This window comes from Diplotaxodon limnothrissa, linkage group LG20, assembly GCF_057381915.1.
Source record: "Diplotaxodon limnothrissa isolate DT_005_m linkage group LG20, D_limnothrissa_male_GT1.1, whole genome shotgun sequence".
Classification (NCBI taxonomy): Eukaryota; Metazoa; Chordata; class Actinopteri; order Cichliformes; family Cichlidae; genus Diplotaxodon; species Diplotaxodon limnothrissa.
Genome location: NC_140615.1, coordinates 29,850,903 through 29,869,530, shown reverse-complemented (window position 1 = coordinate 29,869,530; position 18,628 = coordinate 29,850,903). Strand labels below are relative to the sequence as shown.

At 39.8% G+C, this 18,628-nt stretch overlaps 1 protein-coding gene across 1 annotated transcript in view; it reads left to right on the top strand.

Annotated features, from left to right (window-relative positions):
• The first annotated feature begins 16,440 nt into the window (after window positions 1-16,440).
• plch2a (phospholipase C, eta 2a) overlaps window positions 16,441-18,628 on the top strand; it is a 67,120-nt gene continuing 64,932 nt past the window's right edge. The window contains 1 exon segment of the mRNA XM_085345580.1: window positions 16,441-16,684. Within this exon segment, the coding sequence (XP_085201706.1) occupies window positions 16,441-16,684 (244 nt within the window).

The window sequence follows — 18,628 nt, the reverse complement described above, 5'->3', positions numbered from 1 at the left end:
GAGTGCGGAGAATATTGCTATTCCTCGCTAACGTGGGGTGAAAAGTGTTGCTACTTTTCTACAGGTATTGCTACCTAATGTGTAAAACCGCTAGCGTCGAAGGGTATCGCTACCTGATGGTGAAGCTAGGGTACCTTTATTAGCAAAGTGTTGCTACTTCGCTTTCGGGAAATATTGCTACTTCCCTGGGTGAAAGTATTGCTACTTGGCACCAGCACTAGCTACAGAACAGTATTGCTACTGCTTGTATGCTAGTGGACAACTGAAAAGCTGGGAACAAAGCGCCCGGCGACCGAGTTGTTCACTCGAATCTGTGGACAGTTTAGCTTTAGCACCCAATAGCACAGTTGTCTACAGGCTTCTGTGAGAAGCGAGAAGAGGTTTTTGAATGACATCTGACGCTATGTCAGCCTATTATATAGGGAGGCACTGGCCCCTCCTGACATGGGCGTCACCTAGCCAGCCTGTAAGGGCTGGCGTAATGGTATTTGAGCTTCTGATGAGGTCACGCAGGAGGCGTTCCCATAGTGAGACACGAAACGAATGCTATGAAAGAGAACCACAGCGTAGGTTCTGTCTGCTCACACGCTGGTCGGCTGTGGTTTCTTTTAAAACTGCAGGAGCACATCTGCAGATTTCAGTGTCATCACATTATACATCACTGTGTTTGGGGCTTTAACTGTGAAACACATGCATATTCTGCACACTGAACCCTCCCCTGCAATAAAAAGTAATAATGATGCTAAAGTGCACAAGGGCATTACAAACCATGCAAAGTGACGCTGGTCTTAATATGTCGTGTGCTCCTGCAGCTGTTGATGTAATATCCTGTTCCTGTTATTTATAGCTGCCAAGAGGGAGTTCAGTACTCTGTTTCACACTCTCTCTATCACACACACACACACACACACACACACACACACACACACACACACACACACACACACACACACACACACACACACACTTATTCTCAGAGAACAACAAACTTCAGCTACAAGCTTTCTCTTTTAAAGGTACGTCTAATCTGAACAATGTCACATTTCTCAGGCAGACTTTCATCTTGCATTGACATCTCAGTAAACTGTCATTACCTGCTTCCACCCTTATATCTTGAGCTTTCTAGAGAAATCCTCATACCAGTTGTCAGGATTTCTGTCTGCAGTGTTATCATTATTAAAAAGTGAAAAAACATCTTATCCTTATCAACATCTCTACAAGATCATCAGACAGCAAACGGTTTCAAACCAGGTGATCTGACACTGTGAAAACTGAAGGTTTAGACTGTCAGAAGAATGAGACGACCTCATTAGAAACTTTCATGTTAAATTCAATTCAGTTTGATTTATACAGCGCCAAACACAACAACAGTCGCCTCAAGGTGCAAATGAACTATTGTTAAAAATGACTTTTCCACTGGGATATGAATAATTATAACTCATCCTTCTGGGTCTGAAATTGTATGATTATCCCTATATCTCCTAACACTTACCGAGGTTTCCTCCTGGAAAAAAAGTGGAATTACACATCTTTGTCACGTCATCCAAAGTAAACAGTAGTCATTGTGGTTGTTCATGGTGGGTCAGTGGTCGTGGATATTGCCATTATTGTTGGCATTATTGTGGTTATTGGTGATGATGCTGATGTTGCTTTGACTGTTGTCCTCGTTTTTATAGTTCTCTCATGGATTGCATTGATCATGACTGAATGGAACACCCTCACACTCACACTTGTATTGTTTTTCCTACCGGCTCTGTCTCCTGTGCACATTTCCTAATAAATGTGCAGACATGAAAGTTTCTTTTTTTTAAAGAAACTTTCAAGTAGATATAGAATAAATTTATTAGGGTTCGAGCACTAAAACTCCCAGAGCCATTTTGTATCTACTCTGTTTATTTTTTCGTCACATGAATTTCCTTTTGTGTGTGTGTGTGACTGCGTAATGTGTAATGTTTGTGACAGCGTTTCAGTAATGTGTGTGAGAGCGTTTCTGTATTGTGCGTGAGAGCGTTTAAGCAGTGTGTGTGACAGCGTTTCAGTATTGTGTATGAGAGCGTTTCAATTGTGTGTGTGAGACCGTTTCAGTATTGTGTGTGTGAGAGCGTTTCAGTAATGTGTGTAAAAGCGTTTCAGTAATGTGTGTGAGAGCGTTTCCGTAATGTATGTGTGAGAGTGTTTCAGAAATATGTGTGAGAGCGTTTCAGTAATGTGTGTAACTGCATTTCAGTAATTTGTGTTAGAGCGTTTCAGTAATGTGTGTGACAGTGTTTCAGTAATGTGTGTGAGAGCGTTTCAGTAATGTGTGTAACTGCATTTCAGTAATTTGTGTTAGAGCATTTCAGTAATGTGTGTGAGAGCATTTCAGTAATGTGTGTGAGACCGTTTCAGTAGTGTGTGTGAGAGCGTTTCACGTTTAAAATCACTGTCCATTTTAAAACCCAGGTCGGTAACAACAGGTTTAAAATAGACTTCCAAATCTACAGAGGAGAAGTCAGAGGGACCACTGGGTCCAAACACCAACACCTCTGTTTTATTTTTATTAAAATGTAAAATGTTTAGAGCCAACCAGGCTTTAATGTCATGTAGACATGTCAAGATAGGGTTTATGGAGATGTCATCCTTCTGCTTTAGTGGCAAAAAAATTTGGCAGTCATTGGCATAACAATGAAAAGAGATCCCATGTCTTCTAAGGATGGAACCCAGAGGCAATAAATACAGTAAAAACAGCAGTGGCCCTAAAACTGAGCCCTGTGGGACGCCGCATGACAGAGAAACAGAAGATGATTCGGAACCGAGAAGGCTGACAGAGACAGTTCTCTTGGCCAAATAAGACCTAAGCCAATTAAGTGCAGTGCCACCAATACCCACAGGATCATTTAATCGAGAAATTAGAATATTGTGGTCTACTGTGTCAAAGGCAGCAGCTAGGTCAAGCAAGACCAGAACAACATGGTTACCAGAATCACATGCCAGAAGGATGTCATTAAAAACCCTTAATAATCCTGATTCTGTGCTATAAAGGGTTTAAAAACCTGACTGAAAAACCTCAAGGATGCCATTATCATCTAGAAAATCTTTCAGTTGACTAAAAACAATTTTCTCTAAAACCTTGGAAAGTAAAGGCAGCTTATAATTGGCTAAAACTGTGTGATCAAGGCCAGGTTTATTAAGCAATGGCTGCACTACTGCATGTTTGAAATTTGCAGGAACCACACTAGAAGACACACTGCTGTTAATAATGTCAAGGACATACTGTCCTATACTAGGAAACATTTCTTTAAAGAATTCTGGAGGGAAAGGATCCTGTGGGGAACCTGCGGGCCTTATACGGCAAACCACATCCTCTAAAGTGGAGAGTGTCACAAAATCAAACTGAGTAAAAACGGCAGTGCAAGGGACAGAGACAGAGGGGTCAGAGTCAGGAGCTGACACCTGCAGTTAATCCTTTTCCCACCTCCATTCTGCTCGATGATATTCCCTCTTAACAGCACCAGTGCTCTCATTAAACCAAGGCTCGGGTTTAGCCTTGGGCTGCCTGGTTTTTAAAGGAGCTACATAGACTATGATTGTTTGACAGCAAGTATAAAACCAGGAATTAGGCTCTTCTGTGTCAGAGGAGACGAAGTCAGAAGGGCCACCGAGCTGATTAAAAGCAACAGAAAATTGTGCGGCAGTGGAGGGATTAATAACCCGACAGCGCCGAGCAGAATTGCCAGATTTAACTGCAGTATGTTTAAAAACAACGTTGAATAACACAGGCATATGATCTGAAAGTGCACACTCACAAATCTCCAGGTTAGTGACAGGCAGATCATATGACAGGACAACCCATATGGAAAAGATATATATAAATCTTATAAAGTTTGTATCTGTCTTGTGTGAAACTTGTATGAAAAGCATACAAGAGTGAAAACAGATATAAGAGCCCTTGGAAATGTATATAAATGAAACTTGTATGTTTTGGATACTTACTAAAACAATATATGAAAGTGGCCACTTTCATGAGTAAATCATATAAGCCTTATATGATTCACTAGATGAAGTAAGCCAAATCTTATGCAAGTCTTTTAAGTTTTTCTATTTTTTTTTCGATATGGGAAGATCCAGAGTGTGTCCGTGCTCATGTATTGTGTGTGAGAGCGTTTCAATAATAATGTCCCTTACAGTACATCATAGACAGGCACCAAGCAAATGGTGGACACCAGAGGTGAGGGGAGCCATTAGAGCAGGGCGATATGACTAAAAATATTTATCACGATATACATTTGAAAATTTGCGATAACGATATAACTGATGATATAATTGACACTAGACAAAATACTTTACAACATCACAATTTTATTAGTGCAAACAAAAAAACATCTATGTATTTTCACTTAAACAAACAGCTGTATTTTATGTGCATTAAAGTTATATAAAATTTAACAGTGCAAATGCAAATTCCTTGCTGACAGTTTACCCAAAAGGCATTTCCAGTGGAAATTGGCCGATATAGCCTCAGCATAACCATGTATAATATCCACAAAACTTAAAAAGAGGTTATACACACACACAATGGTAATATTATGTTGAAGCACAGTACGTATCACTCCGCGAGGCTCCTGCCTACGGTAGCTGTAATGCTCCGACAATCCATCTAGCGGTGCGGGTTCGTAGCTTAGCAAAGTCGTACTAAAACATTTGACAGATTTTCGAGCGCTGTGTACATAAAATCGTTTCGAGGTCAGTAAACACAACCAGAGTTCATACATAAGGCACACGGGATTATAAGGGGCACTGTCGACTTTCAGAAAAATCAAAGGATTGATTTTAAGTGTGCCGTATTTTCCAAAAAACACGGTAATAACGACAGCCCGCTAGCATGCTCTACCAAAAATAGTGCTTTGTTGTGTATCTGACGGACGAAAGCCAAACCAGTTCCACACTGAAGTTGCAGCAATTTTACAAGCCAATTCTGGTTCATCAGAATCAGAATACTTTATTCATCCCGAGGGAAATTAGGGTTACAGCGAGCAGCACGCTAATGGCGCATGCGCACTTACAAAGGAACCTTCTGACCAACTTTACACAAACATCACATTGGGCAGACATGTCAGAAAGGTAGGCTGATAGGAAAAAACAACGAAAATACACTACATGAGGTAAGAGGAGGAGAAAAAAAACTCCACTCAGACTGAGCTCCTAGTGGGAGAACAGTTTGATAACAGAAAAAACACCTCAGCACAAAAGCACATGACTATCAATACACCATAGAAACACAAGACAAGCAACAGGGGCGGGTAAAGGGTGAGAGAGAGCCGGTGTAGACAGCGCATCCGGTCCTGCAGCATCTGTGCTGGTCCAGTTGACTGCTATCTTCCCCGGTAGGGCACAAGCATCGAAGGCGTTGGAAAGGGAGGGGGGATGAGTGAGTGCTTATCAGTGTAAGTGTGTGTGTGTGCGTGTCCATAGTTTAGCTGAGACAGTGTCCTTCGGCCTATCAGGCTAAGTAAACAGTCCTCCAGCCAATCCAGGTGTCCTTGCATGGGATGGGAAGAATAGCCGTAACACAGTCATTATCAGGGAGTGATTGTTCGGCTCCAGCCTTGGGCCTGCAGCTGGCGCCGTGATGGGGATCCGCAATGTTTATGTTGGTTTTGTTCATTTCCATGCGAGCAGCCCAGGAGAATTTTTCAGGCTGCTCTTTAACACTCCGACACTGGCCTCTCGATCTCCCGTTGGAGAGCCGCGAGCCTCCCCATGATGGTATCAAACTTCTGTTCCATGGTGTTATCGTTCTTTTGATTCCGAGACCTCACAACTGCAGTGATCCGTTCCGCGATGTTTTCCAACTGTCGCTCAAGGGTCTCATTTTGAGCAGGCCTCTCTCTGATGTTTCCCCTCATACGCTCAATGGTGTTGTTTTGAGCCTTCACAGCAGCTGCAAGCGTCTCCAAGGTGTTGACCATATTACGTTCGTTGTGAGAGGTTGCGCCTCGTTCCATTTCAATTCCAGCGGGCAGCCTTGGGGGGGGTTTGAACAGCCGGTTCCGCTCTCTTATTTCTCCGATAAACCAGGGCTAAGCCAACTCCGATCAGCATGAACCCTGTTATCATGGTTCCGAATAGGTAGATATCTTCAGCGTCCTCGATCAACAGTCCCGCCAGGCACATGATCCTCCAGTTCTGCCACCCGTCCATCGTGTATCCGGCAGGGAAAGTCCCTCCAGGGCACTCAGGCTCTCCCGAGCCCAGATTCTCGTTGAGAAAAGGGTGTCAATAGCATTCAGAGACCAGTTGATCATCCGTTTCATTCAACGATCCACGTTCGCCCTTCACATTCTCCGTTGCCGTCATGCTTTTTCCGCCATGTGCGTATGAAAACAAAGGCACTGCACATGCGCGTTTTACCCATATTCTATCGCGATATTTCATTTTCCTATCATTGCCCAACATTATACCGATATTACTGTGAACGGTAGGATATTCTGGGAAGATGGCGGAGTGAGCGGTTCAACTTGAGTGGGCTCCGAGGCTTTTCCTGAAAAGAACCTCCTTTATGTCTTGACCGCAATCAAGTAAACCGGAATTAGAAGCAGACTAGTTATACTTCATCTCTAAAACTCAAAAACGTCCTCCCTGTGTTTCTCTCCGTCATTCTCGGCCACCTTCTCCGAAGCGGCGAAATGGCTAACATTAACAAAGATCATGGCTACCACCTAGCGGCTCTTCGACAGGCGTGCGACGAAGAAGATATTGAATGGATGGATCAGCAGCACGACTTATCACAAGACAGACCGCAAGCTGATCGACACCACACACCGGTTAAAAGTCCTGTTAAGATCTCCCAATTCTTTGAATCTTTGGGCTGAAGGAAGGACAATACTCGGTGTATAAATGCTCAATCAACAATCATTTATTTCCATACAATGAGCATAAACCATCCGGATGGGGAGACATGCATGCAGAGGGTCACAGCAAATCTCAAAATGGTGACTGGTTACTCAGCTTCTTATAGCCTCTAGTGGCCCCCACCTAGTCGTAAGAGCCTAAACATTCACATTCTTTCTCTGTTATGGCGCCTAAGTTATGACCTCGGCTCCCTGTCTTTCTGCTCTCTGTAAAGGTGGGGGTATGGAATGTGGTCTGTTTCTTCTATTATCGGCACAAGGTCCTCTACACACAACATTCTCTTCATGATTTAGCAGTCTGAAATGTCAAGAAACAGTGTAACACATTCACAGTAGATCAAGGGTACAGGGTAATGTACACCTGTCTAACAAATCCAAAAATGGTCACATTCTTTTAACCCAAAAATATAATGGAAACTAAGCTACATACACAGCACACAATCTAGACGAAAGGATATTATATGACCTACAGCAGTTACCATAATTCAACTATTTTAACTACAAATATAAGATAACATATGATAACAGAATAATCTCACAGTCCAAATCCTAAGAAAATGAAGGCTAACGAATCACAGACGCAAAACGAAGTTTCAAACACAGTTCTCCTCAACGCTATCCAAAAACTGGTATGTAAATTCGACACCCAAAGTGAACATTTAAAGAATTATGAATTCCAGCTGCAAGAAAACACAGACGCTGTAAGAAAAGTAAAGGAGTCTGTGGATGCTAATACGGAAGCTATTAAATCTGTGGTGGAAGATGTGAAACGTATTAAAACGCAGATGGCGACGCTGAAAAAAGAGAACGAGGCTCTTCGGGAAATGTGTCTGGAGCATGCTAGATACAAACGGAGATGGTCTTTGCTGCTAACTGGCGTTCCTGAAAAGGAGGGGGAAAGCATGAGAGAAGAAATAATCAGAATTCTGACCAAGATCATTTCTGCGAACGCCGAGCAGCTATACAACACAGTGGATACAGTGCACCGGCTGGGTCAGAAGGGACGAGTTGGTGACAAACCCAGGCTGATTGTCATACAGTTTGCCATGAGAACTGTTCGAGACCTAGTGTGGAAGATGTCCAAGGAGGCGCAGTTCTGCAAGGAGAAGAAGATTCGGTTTAGAGAGGACTTTTGTAAGGAAGACAGACAAAGCCCGCAAACGTCTGTGGCCGAGGGTGGAGGAGGCAAGGAGCAGAGGGCTCAAAGCTTTCCTGAAGGACGGATATGCTGTCATCGATGGTCGTCAAATCAAAGAATGAAAGAACTTTATAATGACCTAGATAAGAAGGTATAACTGTTCAACTAAATTTAAGCCGGTAACTTGCTCAATGGTCCTTAACTTTCACTGGGTTTATTAGTTAATAGGAGGTAAAACGTTCCATTGCCCTACTCTAGTTATTACAGCACTTTCAAGCTATATTCAATGGTTCTTTCAATATTTTCTTTAAATGTTCGAGGTTTAAGAAGTAACATAAAGCGTAAAGCGATTTTTCTTTTTTGTAAGGAACAGCCTAACACAAATTGTTTTTTATTTCAAGAGACACACAGTAGTAAAGATGATCATATATTTTGGAGAAAGCAGTGGGGAAGCGGTGATATTTATTTATCTCATGGTACCTCTCATTCAGCAGGAGTGGCTATTTTTCTACATCGTTTTAATGGAAGAGTTATTGATCATAAAGGTGATGAGGAAGGTCATTGGTTAATGGTTAACATAGAGTTGGATGATACTAAGTACATTTTAGTAAATGTTTATGGGTTCAACAATAGAGCTAAAAACCGGAAATTAATTTCTGATTTGAAAAAAATGATAGAAAAATGGAAGATCATTTATTCAATTGAAAAAGTCGTTGTTGCAGGTGACTTTAATATGGTACCAGATGAAAAACTGGATAGATTTCCAACTAAATATAACTCTTCTCATTTTAACCAAATAATAATGGATTTCTCCTGCACCCTCAACCTAATCGATATCTGGCGTAACTTAAACCCAGAAAAACTGCATTACACCTGGAGTAATTCTGAGCGCTCTCAATGCTCAAGACTGGATTATTGCTTAATAACTGGTAGTCTCTTCCCCCTATCATCCAACTGTAAGATTCTTCACTCCCCTGTTACTGACCATTGTGCCATAACACTTTCAATCTCCCCGGATAATAGATTATCAGAACCGAAGAATTCTCACTCGAAGTTTAACAGTAACCTCTTAAGAAGCTCATCTTTTTGTATAAAAATTAAATTCTTAATAGGAGAGGTAAAAGCAATGGAGGATTTTTCTTCTACTAGTAAATGGGAATGGTTGAAGTTTAATGTCAGAAAAATTGCCAGTGAAGAAGGAAAATTAATGGCTAATAAAAGGAGACAGAAACAGGCTGAAATCACCGCAAAAATAAGTTCATTGTGCAATTTATCACATCTGACAGAGGAAAACTCTATAGAACTAAACCAGTTGCAGTACAAACTAGATGAACTTTATACAGACAAAGCAAAAGGTGCCTTCATTCGTTCAAGGGCTAAATAGATTGAGGAGGGGGAAAATAATTCTTCTTATTTCTTTAACCTGGAGAAAACTAGACAAACAAAAAAAAACTATAATGAAGTTACAAATTAATAATACCCTGACTGAAGACCAACAGACTCTAAACAACTATATTACCGAGTTCTTTTCAGCCCTCTACACTACAAATTATTCCAGTTCGGAGACTTATTCTTTTTTTAGCTCTATCCATGGAAAAATTCCTCAAATTGACACACACTTTAAAAATCTCAATGAGTCTGAAATCACTTTAACTGAATTGGATACTGCTGTTTCCCAAATGGCGAGTGGTAAATCACCAGGTCCCGACGGAATCACGATTGAATTTTACAGATATTTCTGGAGTGACATTAAAGATCTATTACTAGAGGTGTTTAATGAATGTGTAAATAATCAGATGCTATCTCCAACTGAAACGAGGAATAATTTCTTTACTTCCTAAACCAAACAAGGACTCTATTCTTTTAGATAACTGGAGACCTATCACACTTCTTTGCTGTGATTACAAATTGTTAGCTCATGTCTATGCCAACAGATTAAAAACAGGAATAACTCAAATAATAGATGAGACACAGTCAGCCTTTATAAAAGGACGTCATATCCATCATCATACCCGTTTAGTATTAGATATGTTGGATTACAATCATTTAATTCCTCATGATAGCCTTATTTTATTTCTTGATTTCTTTAAAGCTTTTGATTCTTTGGAGCATAATTTTTTATTTAAAGCTCTGGAGGCTGTGGGTTTTGGTCCCAGATTTGTTAGTGTAGTGAAAATGTTGTACAGAGATATGACAAGTAGTATTGCACTCAATCAAGGGTTTTCTAATAGTTTTAAAATTAATCGTGGCATTCGGCAGGGATGCCCTATTAGCCCGTTATTGTTTATTGTTGCAGCAGAAATGCTTGCCATTTATATCAAACTCTCTTCAGATCTGGAAGGCATAAACATTCTTGATAAAGAATTTAAAATTAGTCAATTTGCTGATGACACTGCCTTATTTCTGAGGAATGTAAATATGGTCTCTACTGCAATTAATAAAATTCTTTCATTCTCAAAAGCATCCGGCTTAACACTAAACCTTAAAAAATGTGAAATCTTAGCTGTACACAGCTGTAATCACAGTACTATTAACAATATTCCAGTAAAGAGGAGGTAAAATACCTTGGTTTAATAATCAGTAAAAATACTAATGATCGAGAGAATAATAACATAACTCCTAGATTAAATGTAGTTAAAAAAATATTTAATCATTGGTTAACACGTGATTTATCCATATTAGGTCGTATCTTACTGTCTAAAGCAAGACTCATATACCCCTGTTATTCAATTTTTACATCTCCTAAAATGGTTAAGCTGTCCAATTCTATTATATTCAGCTTTATCTGGAAGAATAAAACACATTATATACGCAAATCACAATTAGTTAAAGACTATGAAAATGGGGGCTTGAAAGCTTTAGACTTTGAATCCATTATTGCTGCATTCAGGCTCAGATGGATAAAAGACTGCATTTCCTATCCTCAATCTATGTGGTACTATATTCCAAACAAACTCTTTAATAAGGTCGGGGGGTTGGATTTTCTGCTCAGATGTGATTATGAAATATCTAAGATTCCTCTTAAGTTGTCTAGTTTCTATAAGCAAACTTTGAATTTTGGGAAACTAATTTTCACCCACAATTTTTCACCTCACAATTCTGTGTTGTGGAATAATAGGGTTATAGTCATCAATAAGAAGTCCTTATTTAAATCAGACTGGTATGATAGCGGTGTATGTTTTGTTGTTGATCTGCTTGATAAAAATGGAAACTTGCTATCTTATGAAGAATTTATTGATAAGTATAAAATAGACATTTCATTTAATAATTATAATAAGATTTGTAAAGCACTACCCACACCGTTGTTAAATCTTATCGTAAATACTTTAAAGTATTCACTAATAAGAACATGCTTACCTTCACTGACGATAGGTAATACCTCAATAAAGGACAAACAATTTAATAATAAGTTAATCTCTAATACCTTTAAGCAAATGGTATTCTGCAACTACAATGTCAATGTCAGACATGACCTTGATAGCATGTTGAAAGAAAAGTCATTTTCTTTTTACCTAAAATACCCACTTGCGCCTAAAATGAAAGAAACACACTTCAGAATCATATCCGGCATTTATCCAGTTGGAGAATTCCTGTATAAAAGGTTTAATTTTGAGGCCGACTCTTGTTCTTTCTGTTCTTCCGATCCAGAAACACTAGAGCATCTATTTTTTACTTGTCAGTATGTTAATGCTTTTTGGTTTGAAATACACTGTTGGGTTTCACTCAGAATTTCCAATATACCTTCCTTCACATCTAAGGATATTCTTTACTTTATGGACAATCTGGATTCTGAAATCTCAGATGTTGTCAATTTTGTAATAGTACTATGTAAGTTTTTTATTCATTTATGTAAGTGGAAGAATGCCTCTCCTATGTTTACTGTCTCCTTGAATTACTTTTGTCAATATTTTAAGTGACTTAAGCTTATTTCAAATATGAACAAAAAAAACTGCTGTACTATACTGTAAAATCACAAAATACTTGCTATTCTAATTTTCCTTCCTATGTCAAAAGGTCTATGTTCCTTATTACTCGACCCTAGAAACTTTTATTTTCTCCCTGTAAAGTTATGATGACTTGCTGCACCATCTTTATAATGTAAATTGTTACAATTCTGGTCTGTTTCCTTGACTTGTTTTGTATATGAAAATTTCTTTCAATAAAAAAAAAAAAAAAAAAAGTGAACGGTAGGGTATGGCCCAGCCCTTGGAGCCATCAAGCTGAAGAAGGTTTCCTCTACAGCTTGGTTATCCTATGGATGGGCACCAGCAGGCCAAGCAACAAGTACATGAAACAGCAGCTGATGCAAAATCTTGGATGGTATTTTTTTCAGTTTTTCTGTCCCATAGTACAGGTTTAGTGCTGCTGGAGGTTTTTAGCACCACAGTCAGTGAACTCCACACCTAGTGCACAGGCTCACACACAGCAAACATATTTCTGTGAGGTGATAGTATTTAAATGACAAACTACTGATTTTCCACTCCCCCACTCTGCCCACAGGGAGCTTTCCCACTGCTTGTCATCAATCATCAGACTCAGAGGGCCACTAATGTGTCCGCTGCAATAGACAAGAGTCTGCACCCTCTCAGAGTCTCTAAAATCAGATTCTAGCACGATTAAACAACACAGTCGAAGGAGACGTTTCACCTGGTAAAATTAGTCACCTGGGTTTTGTCCTACTTTTCTCTGGACTACCTATAAAACATCAACATTACATCTAGTTGACTTATTTTTTAAGGTCTAATACCAGCACAAAGTGGTGTTTTTAGAGAGAAACACTTTAGAAAACTAAACTGAAAGCTGGAAATGTACTTTTCACTATTCATCAGAGACTTTCTGCATCTGACAGATTAGAAAATATATCCACAACTCAGAATTCCAAAGAGGAATACCATCCTTTACACTAATAATTCCATTAAAGTGATGTCAGTGTGTCAAGGTGTGATATATGAAATCAAACATCCCTTTAGTAAAATGAAAGGATTAGACTAATAAACGTTTGTAAAACTGGGACAAGAGTGTGTATTTTGTATTTTTTTTTAATAGGAAATACTCTAAACACATGCTTTAACATTTAATATTCACATTGTACACAAATGTTGTGTTATAGAGTTTATATTTCCGATATTCTAAAGTGTGCCTCAATGCGACATGCGCATACACGTGCAGGACCCGGCTGCAAAATGACATCCGGCATAATGTTGTTCTGCGATTTGACCATCTGTGGATATGAATACGACAAATTATTAAGCCGCTTTCGTCGCATCTTCTTTCTGTTTTTAAGGCTTTCATAATATTGAAAGTGAAAAAGACCGGCAAGCCCGGAAGTGGACGGTCTCTTTTTAGTCTTATTTAATAATATCCAAAAGCTGTTATGCCACAAATTGCGTCCTTCCACCATTCGGCATGTCTTTGGTATCTCAGGGATGAGTTCCCTAAGTTTCATGTTTATGCCACTCGGGCCAACGTGCGCAAACGAGTATATTATAAACCCAATTTGCTGTCTGAAAACAGTGTTTCAAAATGTCTGCCTGGCAGAATCGTCAAGGCCAAACGCCGAGGTCATGGTGAGTGATCGACCGTTATTTGTACTCCAGTTTTCTTAATCTGCTCAGACTACATACCACACTCCATCACTAATTATGTAAATTTTTATGTCTGTTGTTATTAGTAAATTACTCACTTGGCAGGATTGTATTATATGTTAATAATAATAAGACATCAGGGCAGGTTTTGAGTTCTTGGGTAACATTTTGCCATGTAGTAGTAATAATAATATTAATATGTGTATGGAATGAAGTTAACGGTGTTCAAAGAAGGGTTGGTTGTAGAAGCTCCGCCTGTATTTGTTCGTTAGGTCAGCTAACTAGGTCAGCGATCAGGCTAGGCTGTTGCCAAAGAGTGTTTTCTAACTTCAAGTCGACCCAGAGTTTTCCAATCTGGTTTTGAACTTGTTCACTTGAAAGAGGCGATGTTGAAAACATCAGACCAATTTCAAACATGGACAAATATACTGGCATATTGGAAAGATGGGACAAGATTAAACCCCCAGTACAGACTAAAAGCGCTGACAGATTTCTGTCATTTATTCCAGCAGCTTTTCTTTATCGTGTAGAAAAACTGAGACATGTATTGAGCTGAAGATATCGCACGGATTAAATATGCAGTTTACATCTTTACACTTACAGGGGAATTTTCCTGGTCCATATGTAGGACACCGTGTAAAATGAGTTTGACATCTGTTGTACTAGTTTCTTGTACTCAAATGGCTTCCAGCAAGTCTCAATCTACTAGAGGACATTTGGGATGAGAATAAGAGATTTGCATGGTTGATGTGCAGCTGACAAATTTGAAGCAATGACATGATGACAAATCTTAGATGTTTCCTGCACCTTGGTAAAACTATGCTGCAAAAAATTTAGAGTTCTGAAAGTTCTGAAGGCAATAGGGGGGTCCATCCTGGTACCAAGTTGTACCTAATAAAGTGGCTGGTCAGTGCATATCTTGTGTCATAATGACAAGGCTTGTTATCAACGTGGGCTCAGTGCAGAGAGATATTGAGCTAAGACTGTGCAAACAGTGACAATCCCATGTCTCAACAGTCTGAGACCAAACAGTGGGGTTTATCAGAGATGGAGTGGCCACCTGTTTGTTTAGCTAAATAGAACATAGGATTTCATGCTGGAAATTTTCAATTCAATTCAACTCAATTTTATTTACACAGCACCAAATCACAACAACAGTCGCCTCAAGGCGCTTTATATTGTAAGGTAGACCCTACAATAATACATACAGAGAAAACCCAACAATCATATGACCCCCTATGAGCAAGCACTTTGGCGACAGTGGGAAGGAAAAACTCCCTTTTAACAGGAAGAAACCTCTGGCAGAATCAGGCTCAGGGAGGCGGGGCCATCTGCTGTGGCCTCAGCTCATTCTGCCTTTAAATTCCTAAAATACACAAACACATTTGTACAGTCATTTCGCATGTAAATCAACTGGGTCCAGTTCTCTTGAATGGTGAATGGGAACACGTGATATCTGCATGTTACCTGATACCTGGTGCCTTTTAGAGAGCAGAGCTGTTATGGCATCACCATGTGTAGCATTTCCTGTGCTTGTGGGCATCCTTATTTTTTCATGTGGTATAAGGCGTGTGCTGCCACCATCACCTCCATAAGAGTTGCAGCTGTGGTACATGTGCTGCCTACATTACCTGTGGTGCCAGAAAAAGAGGAAAAGTCAAACTGCATCATACGTTTAGTTTTTATGCAATCTGAACATAGAAATAAAAATTCCAAATATTATCAATGTAATCTTGGTTGTAGTTTCATATGGTTTTGTCATTTTTCTACATTAAGCTGTTCTGTCTTCAGTATCTGGTATCTGTTTGTCAAGCTCAGGGATTTCAATCCAAGCCTCTGACATTATTTTGACTCAGTATGCTCACACTGCTGCATCACACAGTCACGAGCCTGGAATTTGACCTGTTTTATGATGAATTTATTAATCTGGTGCAAGATAATGGTAAACTCCTCATATGTACCGATATCTGAGCCCCAGTAAGACGGCAGCTAGGTGCTTTGATTTAGCTGGGACTATGCGATATCTGCAGATGGGTGGGGGTACCTGACACCTCTCTTTCAGAAGAAATGTCCGTTGACACGACTCATATTAAACAGACTTTTTAATTGGTTTTGGAACATTTTTATTATGACCTTGTTAAGCCTTGCTGACTTTTCTCACTCTCTTCCTGTTGGTTGTTGCATTTCAGTTCACACATTTAGCAAATCTCCTGGACTGGGATTACAGCTTGCTAGGGATTTAGGATTTCTGCCTGCCCAACACATGTTGCACAGTTACCTTTGTGAGTTGTGCTTTCATGTCTGTTCTGCTGTCCATTGCTGCATTCTCTCTGTCTTTCATGAGAAGCCAGCCGTTTTGGCTGAGTGTATCCTGGGGACTAAGGAAACAACGACACGGCACCAAAGCTGCATCTTTTTGCTCTGAAATGGAACAATATTGAGATGGTTTTGAGATGAGCAGGTTTGCTGATGCAATAACATTTGAAGATTATTGATAAACTGTTTTAAGTGTTCAGAGAGTGATTTTTTTTTTTTTTTTTTTTTTTTTTTTTTACGTGTGCTTTTTTCTTTGCATCTGTTTTGAAGCTAAACATGAAAGCAGCCCCTGATATTACTGATAATAATCCTTTTGTTCTTGTGGTTAGTGGAGTTGGATGGTTTACCCGTAAAGAACGTTCACTTTAAAGAAGTTGTGACTTCTTTTTTTTGCAAACTTAATTGACCCAAAGATTATCCACATTGATTCAGATTAACTGTCTGTGGGAACATTTCTGCAACTTCGAGGCAGCATCAAAACCAATCTCTGTTATAAGTGAGCAAATCCGAGATGAACAGCATCTTCAGCGTCAGCCCGCTGTCTTCAGCCCTCGTGTGTACCACCGCTGCTGCAGCGACTGGGGACAAGCCTGGACTTTTGGCTAAAGGGGCTTTTATCACAGAAGAGGACAAAAACAAAGATGTTGTTCCCAATAACAGCCAGCAGCAGGTCTTTCTGACACATGTGGTGGAGGAATTCTTCTGGATAGGCAGCAGCATTGTGGCCTTTTCCAAGTGGAGACTGGGCTACATGGGTAAGCTTAATCACATGTATGTTGCACAGAGGTAGTGTTTCCACAGCTGAGTGGGTTGGGTCTGTTTTAATGAACCCAGGCTGATTCTTTTATTGTGGGAAAGTTCAGAGTCAAACTTTGGTGTGGACCAATGACCAGGCTGAAGAAGAGCTTCATTTACAGAATATGTTGTGGAAGCAAACAAGACCAATCACAGAACTGTAGGATTTGGTTAGTGGGTTTGGCAATTCAAAAGCTAAATTAACCACTCTCTCCTACAGTCGTCCTTCATATTCTCATAACCAGTGACCAGTAATGTGCTGTTTATTAACTGCTATAAAATGCATCTTAAACTTTGTACCAACAGGAAGTTTAAACTGTAGAGTGGAAATAACCCCAACTCTAACAACAGATGATGCTGCAGCAACATTCTTTATAAGAAAACTGGTTCCCAATATTTAACATGTAGGTGCTGTTCAAACGAGATCCCTTTGCTAATTATAGGTTTACTGTAGTCTCTAATTCACTGACACAGTGACTTTGTCAGTCTTCATTATGTCTGTTGCCTCAGTTGGCCCATCTACAGATGGTTCGCTCTGGGCTTAACCCAGTGACCTGACTGAGGAGAATAGCCAAGTCCATCTCCTCGGCCCACATTGTGACTGTTGCAGCAGGTCAGTGGCCACATTCAGGTCATCCTGCCACGTCACTGAGATCCAGGCCTCAACTTTACTTCCATTGCCACCTGTTGTCTGGTTACTGATTTAACTCACAAGGACCACTAATGCCTGTTCAGTTCAGTTTTATTTATATAGCAGCAAACTGCAACAACAGTGGCCTCAAGCTGCTTTATATTATAAGATAAAGACAAAACCCCCAACAAGCATATGACCCCCTATGAGCAACCACTTGGTGACAATTGGAAGGAAAAACTCCCTTTTAACAGGAAGAAACCTCCGGCAGAACCAGGCTCAGGGAGGGGCGGGGCCATCTGCTGCGACTGGTTGGGGATGAGGCAAGGATGGCAGGACAGCAAACACGCTGTGGAAGAGAGACAGAGATTAACAGCACCTCCATGGCTGTTGTGTGGTTTTACTGATGCACATATTGGAATGCCACCCGAGTTTCTTCTGTATCCCACTGTTCAGGCTGCAGGACAGCAGGGACAAGCAGGTCCCCTCTCCAGATTAAGTCCATGTTGGTCAAACTCCCGACTGGACAGCCATTTGTTTTTGCTTCTAATAAGCTAAAATTTAATTAAAGTAAAATGCCTGCAAAAAGATGCAGTTTTTAACAATTGTATGTTTAATTAACAATATATGTGAACATTACATAAAGATAAAAACTTAATAAAGATAATAAAATTAAACCAAAAATAATGGCTGATCTACACGATCTCACCGGGTGTCACCATAACGTAAAACAATATAAAATGTGGACCAAGGAAGGAAGGAAAAAAAGCTGCTGTGTTTGCTTTTTCTATTTATTCTTCATAATTGTAACATTTGTGCATTTAACGTTTTAATAATCTTCAGCTGAGATTGCTGTTTTTTTTTTTTTTTTTTTTTTTAAGGTAATCAGGTAAAATGATTATTGTGCTGCATCTCAGTGATGCTCTTTTTCTTTTCACCATTATAGCTGGATAAAGAAAAGTTCTCTTCTTAGGACTTCTGTAGTGTCATTAATCATACATTCAGAGTCTGAGCCTGTTTCTTTTTTTTTTCCTTTTTTTTTTTTTTATCCATTTGAAATTCCAGCACTTTAAGTGTGAGGTTGTAACCATGGCAACAAGCCCAGACACCCAGTGGTGTCGACTGTACAGCTTTTCTGTGTGACTCATGCTCTAGTTTTGTGTCTAAAAGCTGTTGTTCATGTTTAGGATGCGATTGTCGTGGTTCTGAGCAGGATCAGGCAGCTCTGTAAACATGTCGTTACTGTTAGAGCAGTTACATGTTGAGCTGTAGT